This window comes from Euleptes europaea, chromosome 14 (assembly GCF_029931775.1).
Source record: "Euleptes europaea isolate rEulEur1 chromosome 14, rEulEur1.hap1, whole genome shotgun sequence".
Lineage (NCBI taxonomy): Eukaryota > Metazoa > Chordata > Lepidosauria > Squamata > Sphaerodactylidae > Euleptes > Euleptes europaea.
Genome location: NC_079325.1, coordinates 50,531,376 through 50,555,397, shown reverse-complemented (window position 1 = coordinate 50,555,397; position 24,022 = coordinate 50,531,376). Strand labels below are relative to the sequence as shown.

General features: G+C 48.1%; 1 protein-coding gene across 5 annotated transcripts in view; it reads left to right on the top strand.

The window, feature by feature from the left end:
* Positions 1-24,022, top strand: part of RAPGEF1 (Rap guanine nucleotide exchange factor 1) — a 162,117-nt gene that overhangs the window by 122,338 nt on the left and 15,757 nt on the right. For 3 of the 5 annotated variants that reach the window (XM_056860038.1, XM_056860037.1, XM_056860036.1), the window contains exons 12-17: positions 9,901-10,188; positions 11,453-11,545; positions 17,483-17,571; positions 18,864-18,975; positions 20,909-20,984; positions 23,545-23,633. In XM_056860038.1, the coding sequence (XP_056716016.1) occupies positions 9,901-10,188; positions 11,453-11,545; positions 17,483-17,571; positions 18,864-18,975; positions 20,909-20,984; positions 23,545-23,633 (747 nt within the window). The remainder of the gene's footprint in view (positions 1-9,900; positions 10,189-11,452; positions 11,546-17,482; positions 17,572-18,863; positions 18,976-20,908; positions 20,985-23,544; positions 23,634-24,022) is intronic. The other 2 variants (XM_056860039.1, XM_056860040.1) reach the window with 2 other exon arrangements.

Here is a 24,022-nt window from a genome sequence, read left to right as displayed (position 1 = left end):
ACAAGATGACTGCAGCAGCACCATCCTGCCTGTGTTCCACAGCACCTAATATAATAGGCATGCTCCTCTGATCCTGGAGAGAATAGGTATGCATCATGACTAGTATCCATTTTGACTAGTAGCCATGGATAGCCCTACCCTCCATGAACATGTCCACTCCCCTCCTAAAGCCTTCCAGGTTGGCAGCCATCACCACATCCTGGGGCAGGGAGTTCACAATTTCACTTTAACTGGAGGTTAAATTGAATCTGGGGCCCTCCTTCAGGTAAAGCAGGCGCTCTGCCACTGAGCCATACCCCCACCCAAGTTGGCTATGTAATGAATGAAGGCATGTGGCCAGGACTGCCCTCTGTGTGACTAACAACTTCTGCAAAACTTGGCCACCTTCAATTATTTGGGTTTTCCATCGCCCTTTAATATCGAACCATTAATGGGACTTAAAGCTCATAAGTGTGGCGATGCTGAACTCCTTGGAGGTCCGCGGCTTCGAGCGTTGCCTTTCCTGTTGAAGCTGCAAGGCACCATTTGCTCAAAGCGGGCCTCCCCGCAAAGTGAGATTTGAACCCGTGTCCAACTCCATTCCTCTGAACCTTGTTGTTTGTAGCCAGCCTGCAGAGAGAAAGACGGAAACAGTCAGGCTCACTTGCTCCTTGCATCTGAGGAAGTGTGCTCTGACTCATGATAAGGTTGCCAACCCCGGTGCGGTGCCTGGAGATCTCCTGGAATTACAACTGATCTCCAGAGATCACCCCCTGGAGAAAATGGCTGCTTTGGAGGGTGGACTCCATGGCATTATACCCTGCTGAGGTCCCTCCCTCTCCCCAAACTCTGCCTTTCTCAGACTCCACCCCCAAATCTCCAGGAATTTTCCAACCCAGAGTTGGCAACCCGGCTCATGAAAGGTCACGTGGTAGCCTTCAAGGTTCTGCTAGGCTTCTGTTTTGTTTTTCTGGCTCCTTGGACTAGGTACGTCTTAGGGGAGACCAGTAGGGCCTCCCTACGAGTTAGGGTTATCCCGGCAAATTTCTGGTGCCGGTGGCGCCCTCTAGAGGCTCCGCTGGGGTGGTCTTTCTCTCGGGCTAGTGAGTCACTAAAGGCCGCAGACTGATGGTTGCGAGTTGGCCTTTGAAATCCTTTTCTTGGTCTGTGTTCTGCTGTTCGCTGTCTCCTTCCTGCCTTCTCCTTGGGGTAGGGCTCGCTTGATGGACAGGCGACCGGTGGGTGCTTAGGGGGTTGCGTCAGCTGCTGCTTTAACCCCTCTGACCTTGCCGGAATGAGGCGGAAGCGAGGAGCGCAGGCACCAGCCAACTTCCAAGTTTAAACCCTCAGCTACAGTTCGATAAGGCTTGAGGCAATTGTGATGAATGGGGCCGTCCCTCCTCCGAAGCTGAATGAATCTTTTCCTAAGGAAGGAAGGTTTTGCTGTGTTTCTTGTCCTCGGATTCTGCCAGCTGAGAGGAGAAAAGTACACACAGAGGCTGTGTGGGGGAAGATCTCAGAAAGAGGGTGGTCTTCTCCCTTCTCTCTCCATCCCCCCCCTTTAAAATATTTGTCTCTTGTCACAGCACGACTGCATGCTTTGGATTCCAGGGCTGCTTCCAGTCTTGCTCAGCCGCAGAGGGAAGGAGGCCCCTTAAGTGGCTGCTCCAGCTAGAAAAATAAATGTTGCACCCAAGTAATCCAGCTTCGCTGTTCTACTAGCCATGGCTCAGTGGTAGAGCATCTGGTTGGCATGCAGAAGGTCCCAGGTTCAATCCCCAGCATCTCCAGTTAAAGGGACCAGGGAAGTAGTTGATGTGAAAGACCTCTGCCTGAGACCCTGGAAAGCTTAGGGGAGGGGCTGTAACTCAGTGGTAGAGCATCTGGTTGGCATGCAGAAGGTCCCAGGTTCAATCCCCGGCATCTCTAGTAAAAGGGACTAGGCAGGTAGGTGATGTGAAAGACCTCTGCCTGAGACCCTGGAGAGCCGCTTCCGGTCTGAGTAGACAATACTGACTTTGATGGACCAAGGGTCTGATTCAGTATAAGGCAGCTTCGTATCTATCTAGGGGAGGGGCTGTGGCTCAGTTTGTAGAGCACCTGTTTGGTATGCAAAAGGTCCCAGGTTCAATCCCTGGCCTTTGAAATTCTTTTCTTGGTCTGTCTTCTGCTGTGCACTGTCTCCTTCCTAGGGACTAGGCAAGTAGGTGATGTGAAAGCCCCCTGCCTGAGACCCTGGAGAGCCACTGCCAGTCTGAGTAGACAGTACTGACTTTGATGGACAAAGGGTCTGATTCAGTATAAGGCAGCTTCATGTGTTCATGTACATAAGTTGCATAACTCCGCCCGTCTTTTTCTTATTTTGCATCACTTATTCAGAAAGAGGGGCAAGGAGCTACTGGGAGCGGAGAACCCCACCACGTCTGGAGGCCTTATTCAGCGGCCCCTTGGGCACCAACCACGTGTTGTGGTTTTCATAACCATGTTCAGGCAAATATCACCCTCTTTGCAGCCTTTAGATGTCCCTGGCTTGAGCTAATTTCCAAACATGCTTCCTGTTACGTCAGTGACATCATGGATTCTCAGCAGGTGTCTTGTTTTTGGTTTTAGCTTTTTCCCATTTGCCTGTATTGCCATTTTGATGGCTGCCTTTCCAACAGCGCACTGTTTTTGGAAATTTCAAACTTTTCTGGGGAGGGCCTGATAGCTAAGAAGCATACCTCCCTTCAGAACGTTCCCTGTTCCAAACAGTTTCTGTTCTGTGGGTTTGTTTCGGCAGGCTGATTTTGACTGGGATTGTTTCCATAGAGGGTGCTCCTGGTTGCTCTGGGGTTCTTTGGACAAGCAAATGTGTGTAGTTCTTGTTTGGGCTGAGTTTCAGTGAATTTTTGTAATTGCTGTTTCATGAATTTTAGTACAGTGTTTTTTTTTATCAGTTATTGGAAGCTGGTTTGAATAAAGTAGAAGCAGGGAAGAATTTTTTTAAAGAAGCAAAATGAAGGCCCCCATTTTATGGATCCTCTTTGTTTGGGGCAGCATACATGAGTTCCTTCTTTTTTTTATCTGATCCGCTCTTCTCTGATACAAGTTAGGCTGAGAGATGGTGACTGGCCCAGGATGTGGGTTTGTGGCTGCACAGGGTTTTGAACCGAAGCCCCTCTGCAGCCGAATCCAAAACTCTGCTCTCTATCCCACACTAGCTGCAGCCTCTCGATCAGTCCAGAGACAATGCCCCCCTCCCACGGACCCCCAGAGCCCTGCAATTAAGACATTGCTCCTTATTCTTCTTTCCTCAAGAGTTTGACACATCCCTTGCCTGTGGCCTTCTCTGGCGTCAGTGGACTAGACCTGATCCTGCGAAGGCTTCCATCTGCAGCTCTGATCCTGGAAAGCCTGGAGATGCTGCATGCCTTCTCCATTACAGTCTCCTCTCCTCTCCTTCCTGACTGCATCTCAGCAATGAAACCTTCACTGGACCTATTCCCCGGGGAGGCCATAATGCGTGCAGCAGGCAGTCATGGCCAGCTGAAAAGATTTGCTGAGCTAGGCTGAGGTCACAAGCCGGGAATCTTAACTGGGGATTTAACGTTTTGGGCCTGGCCAGCGAGAGCCGTTGGGAGCCCAGTCCGCATCCCAGAGTCAATACGGAGATTAGAGCTGTCAGGCTGACTGAGGCAACGTCAAAAGCTGATGCTTCTCCCCAGCCAGCTGTGCTCATGCGGAAAGAAGCCAGCGTGACAGGAGAAGAGCCTAGACGGAGCCCAAGATCTTTGTCTGTCCAAGTGGCAGGGACGGACTCTTTGTCTTTTTCGTTTTCTTCCCCAAGAAAATCCCCTTCCTCATTTCCTTATCCATGCAACGTGATGCCAGGCCCCCAGGCGGGGCCTGCGGAGACGGACTTGTGCAGGCCACGACAGGATCACAAGAGGCGAAAACTGCTCTGTCAGTGAATTGTCAGGAGGTAAAATCTGAGCTGCCAGGTCCTCTTTGTTGAGGGTCTTGCTTCGCAGAGTTCTCCCTTTCCAGTCTTTGGCCCTGATGGGTGGGGGATGTGCAGCTGTGATGGTCTCAAGTCATTTTTACCTGCAGGATCTTGACACTCCTGAGGAATGCGGTAGGGCTAGCCGTATCAGTCAGCAGCAGAACAAACAAAAAGGAACCTTGTGGCACCCGAAAGATTTGACAGATTTACTGCGGCAGAATCTTCCATGGGGCTCAGCTAGACTCAAGTCCAGCAGCACCTTAGAAACCAATAAGATTTTGGGAGGCAATATGATCACAGCAGCGAGATTAGTACTGACAACAACTTGGAAACAAAAAGAAACTCCAGAATTGGAAAAAATGGCAAGATAAAATGGCAGAATATGCAGTGATGTCGAAACTATCCCATTTGGTGAATGGCAGAACGATGGAAGAATTTCAGAAGAAATGGTTGTTTTATTTTGATTATATAAAGTAGAAACCATAACTTGGTAAAGAAGGGCAGAGACATATTAATAAATAAATGAATAACGATATAAAGGCAGTAGATTTATCGTGTATATGAAATAGTTAAGTTTAGAGCAGCAGACGAAAAATAAAAGTAAAGTACAGAAAGGGAAATATGAATTGTATTAAATATCAATTGCTTCAACAGATTGTCTGAAAAGTAGTGGAAATATGGATAAAGGATTTAGATAGATTATTGATTAAATAAATGTCCAGTACAACACGAATGATTAATTCAAATCGAACTCCCTGAAATATTGTTTACACTGTATGTATGTGAATGATTGAGAAGGTTATGTTTGTTTGTTTGTTTGTTTGTTTGTTTTTTCTGAAAACTTCTAATAAAAAATATTTAAAAAAAAGATTTTGGGGGCTACAAGCTTTTGAGAGTCAAAGCTCCCTTTGACAGATACGGCATCTGACAAAGGGGACTTTGACTCTTGAAAGCTTGTACTCCCCCAAACTCAAATTCTTGTTGGTCTCTAAGGTGCTGCTGGACTCCAATCTAGCTGTCCTACCCCAGAGCAACTTGGCTACCCTCTGAAACTATTTCTATGGGGCTCGTGGCCCTAAAGTCATATTTCTTGCATCAGACGGACGGGGGCTCTGTTCTGCGAAAGCTTTTGTCTCAGTTCATTAAAATCAGTAGGCTTTGTCTGGAGTAACTTTGCGTAGGATTGCACTGCCGGTTTTGTTTTTGCTGAAGAATCCTAGCTCTGTTCGTGCGTGTGTGCGCACATTTAGCATTTGTTTCGCCGATCTTCAAATTTCTTATAATTTCACATAGTGCCATCCCTAAATGTGGTGCTTTAGATACTGGCATTTGGGGAGCTGATGGTGTAAGTGGTGGCATAGGGCAAGGCTGACCCTGCGGGAAAGCAGGCTCGTGTATAGGGGGGGTCAATTCAGGTGGGAATGAAGAGGACTTAAGAGACCTCAGAAAAGGTTTTTTTTTTGTCTTTTGTCTTGGTCTTCAAATGTAGTTCTGTCCCCAAAACACCTTATGCTGTCTGAGCCTTCGAGCTTTTTTAGTATGCCTTCAAAGGAGACAATGGGGTTCTGCTATAGTAGGAAGGACAGTGAAATGTAGATCTGTCCTGAAAGTAAGTTCAAAACTGCCATGGTAGTATAAAGGGGATTTTATTTTTTTTTGCTTTTTCATTTACTGCCATGTGTGTTGATTGTGAGAACCCATTTTAGTATTTTTAAACTGTATACGTTGTACAGCTATAATATTTTTTTTAAAAGAGAGATCTCAAAAAAGGTGAGCCCTGGGGGAGGAGGGGGAGGACTCTTTGCATAGGCATTTCTGGTATGGAGGGTGGGGGGGTCTAGAAGGGAACAGGGGGATGAAAAGAAGACATTGTTTTAATTGGGGTACGTACAGGAAGATTTTCAAGCGCTTACTTTGTTTGACTGTTACTTTGTTACTTTGTTTGCCTTGTTTGACTGTTTTTACTTGGTTAAATGGTAAACTCTGCGTGTGTCCAGGGGCTGGGGCAGGTCTTCTGCAGCACGCAAACGATCTGTTGAGTTGCACATTAAGGCAAATTAAATAACAAGTTGTTTTTATTGTTGACTTGTTGCCCAGTGTGCAGAAGGGCGAGGGAGATGTTTCAGGGGTTGCGTGGCATTTTGTCCCCCGTTTTGAAATCCTGCAGGCTCATTTGGCATGTCTGAAAGACTGGAGTTGCTCAGTTGTGCCTTTCGGAGTCCCTGGCTGTTCTGCGGAGGTACACATTTTGTGAAACAAATGCCGGCAAGCTGGGTGAACAAATGAATAGGCATAATTGGGGCATAAATGTGAATTTGAGTGGGAAGGAAGGAACTGGAGTGTAGGCAGCAACGATTCTCAATTGCTCTCATGTGGCTGGAATACTTTTCATTCTGCACCATCATTCCCCCCCCCCTAAAAAACCTCACTGTTGCCTTCAGTATGAATTATATAACATGTAAATGAGGTAACTTATATGAAGAAGAAGAAGAGTTAGTTTTTATATGCCGACTTTCTCTACCACTTAAGGAAGAATCAAACCAGCTTACAATCACCTTCCCTTCCCCTGAGAGAGTGTGACTAGCCCAAGGTCACCCAGCTGGCTTCATGTGGAGGAGCGGGAAAACAAATCCAGTTCACCAGTTTAGCGTCCGCCGCTCATGTGGAGGAGTGGGGAATCAAACCCGGTTCTCCAGATCAGAGTCCACTGCTCCAAACCACCGCTCTTAACCACTGCATCATGCTGGCTCTCATATACATAATATATTTGCATATACATAATATATTTGCATAATTCATTCTGACTTCACCAATCCTGGGAAGGGGAAGGGCCCTGTGCAGGGCACTGAAGCCCCCCGCCAGCAAATCCTCTTCCACTGGAAATCTTATTCAGCCACTCAGTTGGTTTCTGAGGCATCAGCAGATGTTGCCCACGAGCAGGTCTTCAGAGTCTTAAGGACTAGAAACTTGTCTTTTAATAGTAATTTAATATTCCAAGCTTGCAGTCCCGATGAAGGTACCCTCATGTATATCTGTTGTCCTCATGATGCAGCAGTGACAGGAAGGGTGGAGCGGGGCTTGTGCTCCAGGGGCTGTGAGTGTATGTGTGTGATGTCAGAGGCAGAGGGTTTTTGGAAATCTGTAACCATCTCTCTTCTGTTGGCATTTAGACTTTTTCACCGGGGTACTCCCGATCTGCTTCAGTGTTAACCTTTCACGATAGCAATTCATGGAGTCTACACACTTGATCTTAGCCAAAAGGCCGAGAAGCGATGGAGTCATAACAAAGTCACAAGTGGGCCAAAGAGAGGCTCCGCCTCCCCCTTGATTTCCGGGATCTATGCCCAGCTGTTCCGTGGCACTGCCATATTGAAGCCATTCAGGGTGGGCCGGCTTTTTTGGATTTGATCCTTGTATCAGCCCTGTGGAGAGAGGGATCGGTCCAAAGTTATCCGGGGAGTTTTCCCACCGAACAAAGATTTCACCCCTTGGCCACGGCCCCTTCCAGAAATGCAAATCAATCTGAAATAATAGTAGAAGGGAGAACACTGAGCAAGATGGCCACTGAGTAGCCCTGTTTTCTCCCCCACTCCCACCCCCAGATTGAGTTTGGGATGTCTCCTCATCACCTGCCAGCTGTTTTGCTCCATTATGCATCATAACATGCTTCTCGTGACAGCTGTCCAATTCTCATGTCATGTTTTCATACCTGTTGTTCTTCGCATGAGGATGGCTCCTAGTAACATGTACCTGTTTCATCCTGATGCTCTTCTTGGGAAGCAGATCTTTGTATCCTCCATGTTGTTGAGTCTATGGAGTTATGAACACATGAACTTTCCTCTACTGAGTCAGATCATTGGTCCGTCAAGGTCAATATTGTCTACTGTGGCAGCCATTCCCCAGGTGTAGAGGTCTTTCACATCACGTCCTTCACGATCCTCTTAGCTGGAGATGCCGGGGACTGAACCTGGGACTTTTTGTATGTTGTATGCTTGAGGAGGAGGGTGATGCACCCTGGTGAAGCCATGCCCATGGTACGGCACGCAGGTGTCCTCTTGCAGGGTTCTTGCCCAAAGAGCCCATGTGCCACACAAAGCAAATTCCTGTGACCTGCATGTGTCATTCGAAGTGTGCATATTTCATATGTTTTGCACAATTCTTCCTCTGCCGTTTATGGAAAGGAACAAAATGACACTGAAAACCCTGAACGCAAACTCTGGCAGGCCATGTTTCTCCCCTTCCCCACCCTCTCTACTGCACACACATCCCAACTTCAGTGATTTTTGCCAGGCCCTGCCCAAGTGACCTTTGACATGCAGCCCTGTGGTCTAGCAATTCTTTTTTTCCATTAGATTGGAGTCAAGGAAGACTTTTTAGAGATCCAACACAGTTTTTGGGTTATAAGCTTTACGAGTCAAAGCTCCCTTCTCTTGACTCTCAGAAGTTTATACCCTGAAAATCTGTTGGTCTAATGGACTGAAACTATTTTTTAATGAATGTGGAGATGATCAGGAGGCTGAATTCTGCAGCCTGTGCCAAACTCTTTGCTTGCATGACATATCTGCAGAAAATGCACATATTGGGGCATGTACGATAGTTCCACAGGAGCACAGAAAAAAGGCTCAGTGTAGGATTGCGCGTAGAATTTAGTTGAGAAATTAAGCCTTTTCTTTCAAGAAAAGCAGCTTTCTTGTTCTGATATGGCTTAAGAACATAAGAAAAGCCCTGCTGGATCAGACCAAGGCCCATCAAGTCCAGCAGTCTGTTCACACAGTGGCCAACCAGGTGCCTCTAGGAAGCCCCCAAACAAGACGACTGCAGCAGCACCATCCTGCCTGTGTTCCACAGCACCCAAGATAATAGTCATGCTCCTCTGATCCTGGAGAGAATAGGCATGCATCATGACCAGTATTCATTTTAACTAGTAGCCATGAATACCCCTGTCCTCCATGAACATGTCCATTCCCCAGTTAAAGCCTTCCAAATTGGCAGCCATCCCCACATTTTGGGGCAGGAAGTTCCACAATTTAACTATGCATTGTGTGAAGAAATACTTCCTTTTATCTGTTTTGAATCTTCAAAGATGTGTTTGCAAAGATCCGTGCAACTCCTTAGGAGGCCGAGGGGGGGGGGAAATGTGACTTCCTGTGGTCAAGAGGGAGGGGGCTCTAGTGCCTTGAAGAGTTTGTTCTTTCTCCCCGGTGGCTTGTAAAATCAAACTCAGTGATGCAAATCAGCCCCAAATTGCGGACCTAGATTACAGGTCGGATCTGTTCTGCTCCAGGCACTGCTTTCCTCTGGAGGAAGGACCCGTTGGCTGGTCCAAGGCTCTTCCAGAAGGCTCCTTGCCCTGGAGGGGAAATGTCACTGTTAGAAAAATGGAGCTGTGGGAGCCAACTAACATTGCTAACCTGGAGATCTCCCAGAATTAGAGCTGTTCTCCAGCCAACCAAGTCCAGTTCCCCTGGAGAAAATAACTGCTTTGGAGGATGGACTTTGTGTCATTATGTCCTGATGGGGCCTCTCCCACTACTCTTCCCAGGCTCCACCCCCCAAATCTCCAAGAATTGCCCAACAAAGAGCTGGGGACACTAGACCCAACCCAGTGCGAAGTTAGAAAGTGTGTAAATGCACCCCACTTATACAGGTCACAAAATTCCGCCTTTTCTCTATAGAAGCGTTGCATTGATGGGAGAGTGTGCACAGCCTGAGGTACGGCCTTTTTTAGCATCTTGTTGGTCTAGCGGCAGTGTTACCTAGGAGGGGATTTGCAACTCAGCAAAGAATTCCTTGCACAGGCTGACCTCGTGCTGCTAGGCGCTGCTATTGATCTAATCTCTTTCTCTTTTTTCTCTGTCTCTTTCTTTTCCTCCCCCCCCCCCCCGCCCCTTATGTTGGTTTGGTTCATTCCCTCCACCGTCACCGTCCGTCCCTTGCAGTACAAATCGGTGTTCAGGTCTTACTCCCAAGACTTTGTGCCTCGCAACCAAGTTTCCGTCCCTCCTTTTCTCTCATCCGCCTCCGCCATCTCCTCCCCGCCTCTGCCTTTCCCGCCTGTGCACCAGTCTCCGAACTCTGCCCTGGTGGCCGGGCCAGCCGCAGGCGGTCAGCCGCTCAGCACCGCAGACGGGGCCACCTCCTCTTCTCAGGAGAGCAGCTTTAATGGGACTGCTTCTGTCTGCCTTCCTTCTGAAACCTCTTTCACTGATTCTCTCCAGACATCTTCGGTGAGAGCTCTGATCGTGCAACACTGTGTGTTTGTGTGTGTGTGTGCTGGGAAAGGTGCTGGACCCAATGCCCTGTTTAGATCCCGTGGCAATCTGCATGCAACAGAGACAGATTGTGGATTCTTTCGGGGTGCAAAGAGAGTGAGAGTTTAGTATTAAAACAGTGGTGGGGTTCAGTCGGTCAGGTGGATGCAGCATAGAGGAGGAAAATGCTCTAACTGCCCCAAAGAGGGGCGATTGCTCAGTGGGTAGAGCATCTGCTTGCCATACAGAAGGCCCCAGGTTCAATCCCCGGCATCTCCTGTTAAGGATCAGATCATAGGTGAGCGGTTGACCTGGCTGACTCTCTGCTCGCTGTCTCAGCCAATCTTGTGTCAGCGAGGAAGCCGTTCCTGGCCATCAGCTCTAATGCAGTTTGCCCAAATATGTTGTTTCTCGAAGCACGTTTTGAAAAACCTACCCATAGTGGCCACGCTTCAGGAAGAAACGCTCCCTGTTCAAACCCCAAAAGGGGCTCGGAATATTTAAAGGCATTAAACTAGCAGTTCCAAACTGTATGTCGGGAGGAGGGGTGGAACCTGTGGGACCAGATCGCTACCCACAGAGGAAGATGCTGCCACATCTGTGCATGAGTCACTGCTTTGGCCTGACGTCCTCCCGACCAGGCACTGTTGCCAGACACACAATTCTGCTAAATGTGTGCATTGAGCATGATTCTATCGTTCCGTTGTTCCCGGGGTAGAGATGCAGCACAACGAGCCAAGCAGATGCACTGGACATGTCTGCACGAGCCCCTAATAGTCATCGTCCAACAAAAAGCAGATGGAGCCATGCAGAGAAGTGCAGAAGAGTGGGGCTTGGGGGCACAGTTGTTCCTCCTGTCATAATTCAGGAAGAATTGTGCCTGAGCTATTAGAAATTTGGGGAAGATGACATGGAAGGTGGTTCTGGTATCAAGGTTTATGCTGATTGGTCATTTGGATTTCAAGTAGACCTCTTCTGATCCCCTTTTCCCCAACTGTGCAGCCTGATCACCTTTGGAAGCTTTGCAGGTGTCGTTTTTTCTGCTTAAAAAAGAAGGTAGAAATGAATTGCCTTGGAAGACTCCAGGGCTGAATGAATGCCGGTAGCCTTCTGTCTAACAGCTCCAAGTCAGGGGGCCCGGATCGCAGCAGGGCCCCTCTCTGCGCACAATTTGCTGGATGTTCAGCGCGTTGGTCGCAAAAGCACCATCACCCGTTTCCTTTCGTCCTGTCTCCTGTAGAGTGAAAACGCCGGTGAGGAGGCTGGGGAGGGTGAATACGTCAATCTGTATTCCTCCGGCCAAAGCAACGGGGAACTCCCTCAATCTGAAGGAGTAAGTAAACTGCATAGCGGTGGCAACCCTTTGTGGCAGGCTGCATGCGGGCTGCGCTTACGCCGGGCAGTTCCAGGCACATCCCACCACACCTTTCCCAGCCGTCACCTTCAATTCTTGGGGGACTGGCCAAATAGGGGCCCGTCAGTCAGTGTGAGCTTCCCTCTCCTTACCTTCTTAGTGCTTTTGCTGCTTTGTGCATGGCTGTGGGAAGCTTTTGGTTTTTCTTAAGTGCGTTTTAAAAACAGAGCTTGTTTTCCCCTCCCCATGTGAGCTTTGCGGTGCTATGCTGTCGACATAGAACTAGGACATGTTGCTAACGCAATATCCTGCTGCTTCTGTTTTTATTCTGTTTTATTTTCCTTTATAAAACATTACATTCACAAGTGGATATAAGGATGTAGTAGAATCATAAAATCATAGAGGTGGAAGGGACCACCAGGGTCATCTAGTCCAACCCCTGCACAATACAGGAAATTCACAACTACCTCCCCCCACCTAGTGACCCCTACTCCATGCCCAGAAGATGGCAAATAAAAAAGCCTTCCAGGAACCCTGGCCAATCTGGCCTGGAGGAAAATTGCCTCCTGACCCCAAAGTGGCAATCGGAAGACTAAAGTCTGGGTGCTTGTTAAAATCCAGCATCATCGTCCTGTGTAAAGGATTGGTTTTCCCATGGCAAAGCAGAGCAGTATGCCTGCATTCACAAATGGCTTGGCTGGGATTTATTCTGGTAACAGGCCCAGAGGGTCAATCCAGGTTAGGCCATAATTGGGGGACAATTTGGGCATTAAACTACCTGTCCGGGTCTTTAATATGGACCTATATCTATTGGTTTGTCTTCACATCCTCTGTGCTGCCCCACATAGGAGCGCACGCAGGCCAGCCATGGAAAATTCTGGAAAGCCTCAGAGTGCAGGATATCCCCCTCTCTTCCACCATTTTTTTCTTACCCCCTTGAGGAAGAAAAGGGTTTTCCCTCTGCTTCAGTTCTCTTTGTGCTGCCAGAGAGGGAAGACTAATTTGGAGAGTTCTTTTGTGCTCTTTCCTCCCATTCTTTGCTTGCCTGTCTCTTTCCAGGGTGCAAAAGGCATTGTTCAAAAAGTGCTCACATCGTGAGGTAAAGAGGGCATAATTGGACGATCGTTCCCTGTGCTTATTGTGTCTGGGGATGACCGGCCCGTAAACCATTTCCTCCCAAAGCCAGTAACCAATAGGCTGTCACATCTCAAAGCCACTCTGTGGGGGAAAACTTCAGGTGGTTCATATAGTACAATTCCTCCTTCACAGAAGAAGAAAGTTTCTCTGAAACACCTTTCACTATCTACATCAGTTCCAAGACTAGGTCTGAAATCTATTGCCGCAGAGCCTGAAGACAAAGTCTCTAGTATACAAACCACTGGAGACAAGGAAAATTGTCAGGGCCAATTAGAACAGTCTGTTACAAAGGCAGAGACAAAATTTGAGCACAAGGATCAGTCCCCTCATGAGAAGGCTAAAGGGAAAAGCCAGTCTCTCCTATGCAAGTCCAAGATAAGCCCTCCTTCCAGCACAGCTGATTTTGGAGAAGATTGGTGACTTCACGCCAGTACTGATGATGGCCTCCCCTCATAACCAAGGAACCAAAGTCATGGCTACCATCCTTACAGTTTTGGAAGAAAAGATTAACCCAGTCTTCTAGAGTCATGTTGGTCCCAGTCACAGCACTGCTCCAAATAACACTGTTAGAAATAATCTGGGGTCGCCTCCTCTCAAGGGCTTTGATGGGGGGGGGGTCCACAGGTTCTTCCCTCCTGCTGCAGACATCCAACTCCCCCCAAACACTGTTCTTAGAGGTTGCCTGGCCTGAAAAAGTGGCCTTTCAGAGGGCATTTTGGGGTACAGCAGGTGAGAGTAGGCAAGGTATTTGCACTCTGCTGGTTGAAATCCTTTCCATCAGTGGAAATTTCTGGTGGATCCAAACCATGTTCTTGATCATGGTTGATCCTGGGAGGCACCAGCTCCATGTGTGTTGAGATGAATATGTCGCCTTTTTTTCTGTTGTTGGCTGCAGTTAGGATGATTGGAAATGTCTGTTGCTGGTGGCAGAGAGAGAGAGCGAATGGTATAATGGCCCACCTCTGTTCAGTCAGCACAAGCCAGACGATGTGTCTAGGAAGCGCTCTAGGAGCAAATCTGTATTAGCTCCTTGCAATAGAGACTGCACTCAAAAAGAACTGAGAACTCTGCAGGTGGAAAATGGCTAAATCACTGGATATAGACATGATGTTTTCTTCTCCTAAAGGTCTGGCCTTTAGGGTCTGAATCCATAAGTCTTATAGCTTTCCCCAGTTTTGAAAGGGCTCTTAGATGTTGAAGTTGGACACTGGCTGAAACCAGCTTCAGTTCTGCCCTTGTGTTTGCATGTATAAAATGAAACAAGAGTGATATTCTTTCATCTGTGCCCGCCCTGCTGCAAATTCCATTGTTGCAGAAGCACAGCAGGGTTCTTCCAATTCCAGTCTCATTGAAAGAAGGTAGGAAAGTTTATATGTCATCATCCTTGACCCTCAAAATAGCTAGTTGTGGAGGTTTTTCTGGGCTGTTATTAGCTACTCTGATGTGAATGGATTTCTCCTTGATCCCAGAAGAGAAATGAATGTCCTTCAAATGGGGGCTCTATACTTGTTTAAGCAACCAGTGTTCCCTGCCAAACTATTAGGTGAAACTTGCAACTGTTCTCTCTTTGAGAGGTCTGCTGGCTTCATTTAGCTGCACTGCCAAATGAAACAGAAGCCATGGTAAAGGACCTTCTTTTTGAGGATTCTGTTCTTTTCAGATGAGGCACTAGAAGAGTCTGTTTACTAGGTGTCACTGCATTCTTCTAACCAGCAATCTACAATTTACATTAGATTATCCTGTAAAACCCTCTGTACCCCCATGGAATTTATCTCTGGTGCTTGCTGAATTCATGTTCTAAATGCTTTCAAACTGTTAGCTCCTAGTCCTTTACAAATTCTGGGCCCCAAGTCCTTCATTTTCTTTTTCTTTCTTTCTGTTTTTTGGGGGTGGGGGCTCTCCTTTTTGTTCACAGACTTAGCAAAATAAGAGCATTGATGCATGGTTCTCCTTTCTTTAAATTTCATAAGGGTAAAGTGGTTTTGAGAACTGATCTAGGATTTCAGCCCAATATAGTTTCTTCTTTAGAGCTTAAACCAAGGAATATTATTTGGTTGGGGAGGGGCCATGACTCAGTGGCAGAACATCTGCTTGGCATGCAGAAGGCCCCAGGTTCAGCCCCCAGCATTGCCAGTTAAAGAATCTGGCAGTAGGTGATGTGAAAGATCTCATCCTGAGATCCTGGAATGCTGCTGCCAGTCCGAGTAGACGGTACTGACTGTGATGAACCATTGGTCTGATTCAGTATAAGGCAGCTTCACTTTTTCATGTGAAATGCTGCTTCTCTTTCTCAAGCCCACTGATGATACGGAAGAAACATCGCACTCCTTAGACATCAAGAAATCTGTTGTTCGTTTTACAACCAAATGTAGAAAATGGGAAAGATTGAAGGGATAGAAAGCAGCTATTGAAGGGATAGAAAACCAACTGGACAGTTATCTGCAAAGCTGAGACCCATCAAGCACTGCTCCCTGGATGTCAGTGCTAGAACAGAAGCACAGGTTTGGAGAGCAGTGTTGGAGTGTTTTCAGTTAATAACCTCACATCCACCTCGATGGGTGCATTCCGGTCTCCCACATAAAGAGACTACAAAGAAGAAACAGGGATGTGTTTGCCATCTTACCTTCCCTCTGAACCTCCATACAGGGTCATCTATACATTCTTAATTGGGTCTGTGCGCATAGAATCCAGTATGCACCGGTCCAGGTGGTGGAGGAGAGTGCCATCAAGTCGCAGCTGACTTATGGCAACCCCGCAGGGTTTTCAAGGCAAGAGACAAAGGCTTGCCATCTCCTGGGTCTATGTAGACTTCCTTCCTTGGTGGTCTGTCATCCAAGTATTAACTGGGGCTGATCCTGCTTAGCTTCCAAGATCTAATGAGATCAGGCTAGCCTGGACCACCCAGGTGAGGGCAGGTCCAGGTACAACTCTCAGTTACCAAATTTTATTTGGGAAATGGGCCATGTGGTGCGGGCATACACACAGTGGGTTGTAGAAGCATAATTAATTAAGTACTACATTTCTTTCTTTTTTTTTGTAAATTAACTTCTCTCCCAGTCAAAAGAAGCTAAGAATAAATGAATGCTACTTTCTATTAGTAGAGTAAAGCTTCCATTGGTGTCTGATTTTGGTGTGTGTGTTTCAGCCATAATACTTACAAAAGATGAATCGTATCTATTTTCAACAGTTAAGTATCGGAGGGTATGTCCACTCTGCATGGACTTCAGTATGCTGCCAGCTATCCTCCTACCAAGATGGCCACTGTCCATCCCATAATTCTGATTGTCTGACGTAATCCAGCGTGGCTGTTTGGGTGCTTTTCTAATTCCTACTGAACACTCCCGCGTTCAGAGGCAGCCTGCAGTTATTTGTTATTTATTTAAAACTTTTTTATGCCTCCTTTCTACACAATCAGGGTCCCCAAGGCAGTGAACATAAAAAACATTAAAACATTTAAAGAATTAAAATACAGTTAAAGAATAAAATTCAATTAAAACACAAACAAGCAACACTAGAAGGAGCGCTAGTAAACACATCAGTACAGGGAGGCAGACTAATCTCCCCGGGGAGGGAGTTCCAAAGTTTTGGTGCCACGATGGAGAAGGCCTCGTCTTGGGCTGCCACCTGTCTGACCTCAGATGGCGGGAGCAACCAAAGCAGAGCCTCTGAGGATGACCAGAGTGAGCGGAGTGGGTTATGTCACATGTCCAGTAGGGGGAGGTAGGCCATGCATCTGAATTGGGAGGGGAGGTGGCAGAATAGGGTTGCCAGCACGGTCTCAGCAAATGCCAGGAAATTTTGAAGGTGGTATCTGAGGAGGGTGTGTGACATCATTTCCAGGTAATGCTGCAGAACTTCGACATAAAGGCCATTTTCCATCCATGTTTTCTCCCACTCTTCAGTTTCTGGGTGGCAGAGGATTGCGGCTGAGGCTGGCGGTTTGCTTGGCACAGAGGCAAATGGCAAGCATATGGCAGGATCAGTCCAGAGGTACAGACAGAGGCAATAGGGCTACCAGGCCTACTGATGCTCAAACGCTCAGGCAGAATCTTGGAGACAAGAGGCGATACCTCATGTGTCAGGGTGCAGAGACTGGTGGAATGGGTGGGGAATAGCGGGAACCGAGGATGGCACCTGCCCAGTTTGGAGAATACCCTGTCGAGGCTCAGGGGTGAGGGCCAGTGGACACTGGAGCACAACTAAAAGCAAAAGTTCTTGTCCAGCAACACAGAAAATAGCTCAGCTCTCACGCTGAGAAAGAAGAAGCTAAAACCTTGACAATTCAGGATTAGCATTTGGAGGAGGGAGTCGTAAGTGAGAATTATGTACTTGGGTGACCCCGATATCTGCTGGAGTGGGGGGTGTCACTTCAGTCCGATCAGCCCAGGGTGCAGTGAGGAAAGGCCAGCCATTGCTTGTGCAAGGAAACTCTGGACTTCACAGTGTATTTGACAACTGTCGATCAACAGTGGGCTGAATTGACAGAATTTGACTGGTCAGGTGACTGGAATTCATGGGGCCCAATTGGATTTTTGGCAGCATGTCTCAGTGGTTCAGAGCAAATGACAGCACTTCTGTGAAAGTCTTCTGGGCTTCTTCCTGCTTTCCCAGTCTGATTTGAGTTGCATATGTTGCGCTAGGCTGTGTGGTGACAATACCCTCCCTGGGAGTCCTGAGAGGGAAGCGGTTGTGGAAACTGCTGGTGTTGTGAGTCTGTCAAGTCGCCTCCTGGCACAAAGGGGCTGTCTTAATAATCCAAGACTTGTTTCACCCTTCCAGGAATTTCCGGCTGTCAGAGACGGTTACCCCAAGGACTCTGCCTCACTCAGCAATGCCCCAGGGAAGGAAAACCAAGATGAAAGCAAAAGGTGGGATTGTGGGTCTCGCATTTATCCTGATGGTTCCTGTATATATTCCAACACCGTGATGGGAGTTTTGAGCCAGCGTGTTGTAGTGGTTAAGAGCGGCAGACTCTAATCTGGAGAACCGGGTTTGATTTTCCACTCCTCCACATGAGTGGTGGACTCTAATCTGGTGAACCGGGTCTGTTTCCCCACTCCTCCACATGAGTGGTGGACTCTTATCTGGAGAACCGGGTTTGATTCTCCACTCCTCAACATGAGTGGCGGACTCTAATCTAGTTTGTTTTCCACTCCTCCACATGAAGCCAGCTGGGTGACCTTGGGCTAGTCACAGCTCTCTTAGAGCTCTGTTAGCCCTACCTACCTCACAGGGTGTCTGTTGTGGGGAGAGGAAGGGAAGGTGATTGTACAACTCTTCTTCTTCTTTGTCCTCACACAAAGCCTCTGGGGTAGGTTGGGCTTGAGGGCAGCTGTTTGCAGAGAGGCTGTCTCAGACTCTGGCATTATCTGAAAGGAAAACAATCCATATTTATTTTTTAGTACATTTTTACCCCATGCGTTCAGGACAAGCATATATGGTTCTCTCTCTCTCATCCTCCAGTTTATCTTCACAACAGCCCTGTGAGATAGGTTGGGTGCTGAAAGAGTGACTCGCCCACGGGTCACCCAGTAAGATTTATGGGGAGTGTGGACTGTGGTCGCATTTTCCCTCATTGCCACTGTCCCAGTGGGCTTCGCTGTTGCTGGCACTGTGGGTTCCCCAGTGAGCGTCATGTGACTCCGGGATAAGTCCACATGAACACATGAAGCTGCCTTCTACTGGACCCTTGGTCCATCAATGTCAGTATTGTCTACTCAGACGGCAGCGGCTCTTCAGGGTCTGAGGCAGAGGTCTTTCACATCACCTACCTGCCTAGTCCCTTTAACTGGAGATGCCAAGGATTGAACCTGGGACCTTCTGCTTGCCAAGCAGATGCTCCACCACTGAGCCACAGCCCCTCCCCTAAGCTCTCCAGGGTCTGAGGCAGAGGTCTTTCACATCACCTACTTGCCTAGTCCCTTTAACTGGAGATGCCCTTTAACAGGATTGAACCTGAGACCTTCTGCATGCCAAGCAGATGCTCTACCACTGAGCCACAGCCCCTTCCCGGTGGCACTGGCAAGCGGGGTGGGCTCACTCCCGGCCAATGAAAACGGTGACGATAGCCAACCTCCTCTCTGTGTCGGGGGGCCTGTCATCTGGCCAACAGTCTACCCTTTTCCCTGACGCGTACGTGGCCTCGCATTCCCTCATCCAGGCAGCAGAAGTCACCGGAATCCTTGGAGTCTTCCCAGCTGGAAGAGGAGGTGGACGAGCTGTCGCTGGTTGACCACAATGAAATTATGGCCAGGCTGACACTGAAGCAGGAGGTAAGGCAGACTCTTCCCCCCTGAGTGGGTTCTGTGTCACGGGCTTTGCGCTTGCGGCAAGCTGACCTGGATTTGCCTGTAAATGCAACTCTTAGACCTGAGTTGAATGTTTCTCGGTGCAGCATAGTTGAGCATCCCAAGACCCTTGGCGTTCATTTCTTTTTTTTTCTTTTTTTTAAAAGTAGGTCTCTTGTCCTTAGAAAGCCAGCATGGTGTAGTGACTAAGAGCGGTGGTTTGGAGCAGTGGACTCTAATCTGGAGAACCGGGTTTGATTCCCCACTCCTTTAAATGAGCGGCGGATGCTAATCTGGAGAACCGGATTTGACTCCCCACTCCTCCACATAAGTGGCGGACTCTAATATGGAGAACCGGGTTGGTTTCCCCACTCTGCCAGATGAAGCCAGCTGGGTGACCTTGGGCTAGTCACAGCTCTCTAAGAGCTCTCTCAGTCACGCCTACCTCACAGGGTGTCTGTTGTAGGGAGGGGAGGGGAAGGTAATCGTAAGCCGGCTTGATTCTCCCTTAAGTGGGAGAGAAAGTCGGCATATAAAAACCAACTCCTCTTCTCCTGCGTGGGGGAGTTGCGGGGGTGGGTACGCGACTTTGCAATCTTGATTTCAGTTCCTAGATGGCTATGGAAGGACAAATGAACTTCCTGAGCAAGGTAGGAACGCTGGTGCCTGAAGAGAAGGCTGCTCTGGCGCGAGCCCAGGCCTTTCTGCCAGGCATCCAGGCTTGCATTGTTATCTCCGGGCTTCGGGGAATACTCCGGGCCTTTGAAGCTCTCAGGCTATCAAAGGGGCCCGTCTGGAAACCAGCAGCAGCCTGTCATTTGCCAGCACTTGCTGCAGGAGAGAGCCGCTCAGGCCAGCCAAGATCCGCCAGCCGGTGTGACAAGCTATTACTCACAGCTTAAGTGGAATTCCAGGAGCCCTGCCAGAGGAATGCCTGAAGTATTGCATCGTGGACATAATTTTCTCAGAGGCTTGTGAGCCAGACAGCCCCTTTGTGTTACTATGCTACCAACATCCGGGCACCATTGCCTCATCTTCTGTGTATATAACAGTAAAGATATTTGATGTGTTCCCCCTCTCTTTCTCTGAATGGCTGATACGCTCTGATGTCATGACAGCCCTGGCCATGCAGGTTTTTCATTGGCTTACCTGCTCTGATGTCATAAAGTGGAATATTTGCCAAGGTCATAGATGGCTAATTTTGGGTCAGTCTCTTTTCCAAACAAATTCTTGGCTGGAACAATAAAACAACCCATTTGCTCGTGGCGTTATTTTATAAATGTCGGCACCATTTAGATGTACGTGTTTTTCTGTATGGGAGAATGCAAAACTCTGAGAGAGATAATGTTAAGCGTGGCACATCTTAATCTCTTGCAACTTTCCCAAGCCATTGGTATTTGCTTGAATGAAGTAGAGTTGCCAACCTCCAGGTTCTTGGTAGTCAAACAAAAATAACTAGTGCCCCAAAGGAGACTGTGAAATAAAAACTGAGCACTTAACAGCATAAAAAAGCTGTTAAGCCTATTTCAGAGTAGTGCAACCTTTATCTAGGTCCTTGACACTTGTAAAATACAGTGTGTAGCCAGCTAGCAAGGGAGCGCCTTGCTGCTGTACAATTGTTAATAAGTATCACAATTTACAACTTTTTTCACAATAAAGTGGCTTTTCAATATTTGTGGTACATAACACAACACAATAGAAATGTCCATAGAGGCCACCGACAATGGGGTTCCGGTATTTTACCCCATTTCGCGTCTGCTTCTTGGCTCGTGGCGATCCTATGTTGATTGTTCCGACTGGAACTTTTGTTCCGTTCATACAGTTTATGACTTCCTGCTTCTAATGGATGACTGGATAAGACTACCCAAGAACTCTTCTTCTCTTCTTTTTCTCTTCCTTTCTGTTTTTCCATTTGCAGGGTGACGATGGACCAGACGTACGTGGGGGATCAGGGGACATTTTGTTGGTCCACGCGACGGAGACTGACAGGAAAGGTATTGCAGAGGGGCCGTGGCATGTTGATATTTGTGGCCACAAGCTCCCAACATAACTTGTCACGTTATGTTCGCAGATCATCCATGCGCGGCTGGATTAAATGGGGGGGGAGCAGGGATTCTGCTTAGCTTCAGTCAAACAAGCGATAAGCTGGGATAAGCTCTCGTAGAGTTCATCGCAGAAGGTACGATAGAACATTTAACTCTTCTGTGCCTGTGCTGAAACATGAGACATGCTAGAATCTGTTGGTTGTTGTTGTTGTTTTTTTACATAATACCATCGTGATTGTTACTTATTAAGAGCGTAAAATGTAGCTCTGCACCACACGATGGATCTGAATGAAAAAGTCACTGCCAGGACAGTTTAGAATCAAAAAGAAAAGTGCTGTGCGAAAGGAAGGAGAGGAGAGGGAGAACAAGAAAATGTTCAGCTTTGGTTGACAAATACTTTGGGTGAACCGAGTCCCACTGCACTTAGCTTAAGGGTATAAAGCTGCCTCCGTGGAGGTGGAAAGTGCTTTCAAGTCACAGCCAACGTAGGATTTTCACGGCAAGAGACATTCTGAGGTGGTTTGCCATTGCTTGCCTCTGCGTAGCAACCCTGGACTTCCCAGTTCTAACCAGGGCCGACCCTGCTTTGCTTCTGAGATCTGATGAGATCGGGCTAGCCTGGGCCATCCGGGTCAGGGCCCAAGCCATCTTAGCTCCTACTGAATGTCAAGGCAGCCCCTTGAGAAAGTCTTGTCCAAGGGAACGTGAAGAGAGGCCCGTAGCCAGAGGTTTGGTTGATCATTTCGGATGGGCATGGGAACTCAGCCTTCCCTCCCTAGCTGCTCCTCTCTGCCCAGCTTCTTTGCCTTTTCTCTGCCCCCCTCAGTCCCCTGGGCCATTCCTTCTTCCAGCTCTCCTTTCCTTGGGGAGGGGCCGTGGTTCAGTGGTAGAGCATCTGCTTGGCATGCAGAAGGTCCAGGGTTCAATCCCCGGCATCTCCAGTTAAAAGGATTAGGCAAGTAGATGATGTGAAAGACCTCTGCCTGAGACCCTGGAGAGCCACTGATAGTCTGAGCAGATGGACCAAGGGTCTAATTCAGTATAAGGCAGTTTCATGTGTTCCAGGGCTGGCTTCCCCTTGGCCCTCTGCTGTCTCAGGGCCTCAGTCGTTTTCCTTTCCCTGGCCTCCTACTTTGCCAACCCTTTCCCAAATCCCACCAGCATACCGTTCCACTCTCCAGCCAGTAGTTGGCCAGGAGCCCTTCTCTCTTTCCTTACCTTCTGACATCAGGGCAGTTCAGCCAATCAGCAGAGGCTTTATCACTTCTATCCAATAACTCGTGCCTTGCACTGATTATGCCATCTTGAATTCATCAGTCTTTAAGATGACACTATTCCCCCTCCCCTTAATCAGAGCTGAGGCTGGTTAAGACGTAGGAGGTGCGCTGAGACTGCTGTTTACTCATGTCTGGCCAACTCGGTAGCAGCATTTGCTTAAAACAAACCGCTTCGAAGGTTGGGGGATGCGATAAGAATACTCATTTTATACGTGTGTTTGCCGCTCCACTTGGCCATGCCAACGTGCTGGTACAGAATACAGAATGAGCGCAGAAGAATTTGTTTGATGTTATCCTAGCGTTGGAGAACTGGCAAGGGTTAATGAATTGAGCCTTTGACGAGGAGAATGCAAGGCGAGGCTCGTAAATCAGCCAGCAGCCGGATGTTTCAGAGGGTTCCCTCCCCTCCCTTACAAATTTCTTGGCACGTCTGCAGGCTAGAGGAAAAGCCAGCTGCCTTCTGGGGCAGATGGGAATTGAGATTTCAGTCCTGTTGAGTTCGTGCTTGTTTTTCCTGGTGCTCCTGATATCTCGTTCAGAGTGTGAGGGAGGTTAATTGAGGGGACAGGGCTGTGGATCAGCAGTGGAAATGTTGGGGACATGACGTTCTTCCTCAGCCTGAGACCTTCAGAGCTGCCGCCCCTCAGAGCAGAAAATGCTGCGCTTGACGATCCTTGTTTTGAAGGGGCCGTGGCTTTGTGGCGGAGCACCTGCTTGGCGGGCAGGTTCTCAAGTTCAATCCCCAGCATCTCCAGTTCAGGGAACTGCTAGATATCAGGAGAGCTCCTGCCAATTGGAGCGGACAGTCCTGGGCTCAATGGACAAGCCCTCTGACTCTGAATGAGGCAGCTTCCTCTGAGTTCTACTGAGTTCATTGACTGAAAACACGGTGAGCAGAATCTGTGCTGTGTTGGGCCTGGAGTTCCCCAGTCCCTCTTCCGAGGTTGATTCCAGACCTCCTTGGTGCCAGCTGCGTTCAGACCAACAGTAGACTTCAGATGGACAAAAGATCTCTGTGAGAGTCTTACCTGCTGATGCAAAGAAGCTTAGAAAATAAGCGGAGCATATAAAAATGAAAACAGAATGTATTCCTAAATGCACGGGGAAGGGCTGTGGAAAAACATTCAAGCTTTCATGGCATTTATTTTTAAGATGCTAACTTTTCCCCTGGAGTTTCCACTTGAAAGACCCAATCAACTGATGGGCCTTTGTTCTTTGTCCTCCCCACCTAGATTTGGTGCTGTACTGTGAAGCCTTTTTGACAACTTACAGAACCTTCATCTCCCCCGAAGAACTCATCAAGAAGCTGCAGTACAGATATCCTTTCAAAATGCCCAGTGCTTTTCTGCCCTGGAGATATGTGCAGAAGAGTGACAGCAGACCTGTGGGTGACTTGCAGATGAATGGCTTCTGGGGCTAGGAGTTCCTTGCCTCAGCCTACAACCTATTGGCTAGCTTCTGAGTGCACTGTGGCACTATGGGTAAAGTGGACATGTTCATGGAGGAGAGGGCTATCCATGGCTACTAGTCAAAATGGATCCTAGTCATGATGCATACCTATTCTCTCCAGGATCAGAGGAGCATGCCTACTATATTAGGTGCTGTGGAACACAGGCAGGATAATGTTGCTGCAGTCGTCTTTGTTTGTGGGCTTCCTAGAGGCACCTGGTTGGGCGCTGTGTGAACAGACTGCTGTACTTGAAGGGCCTT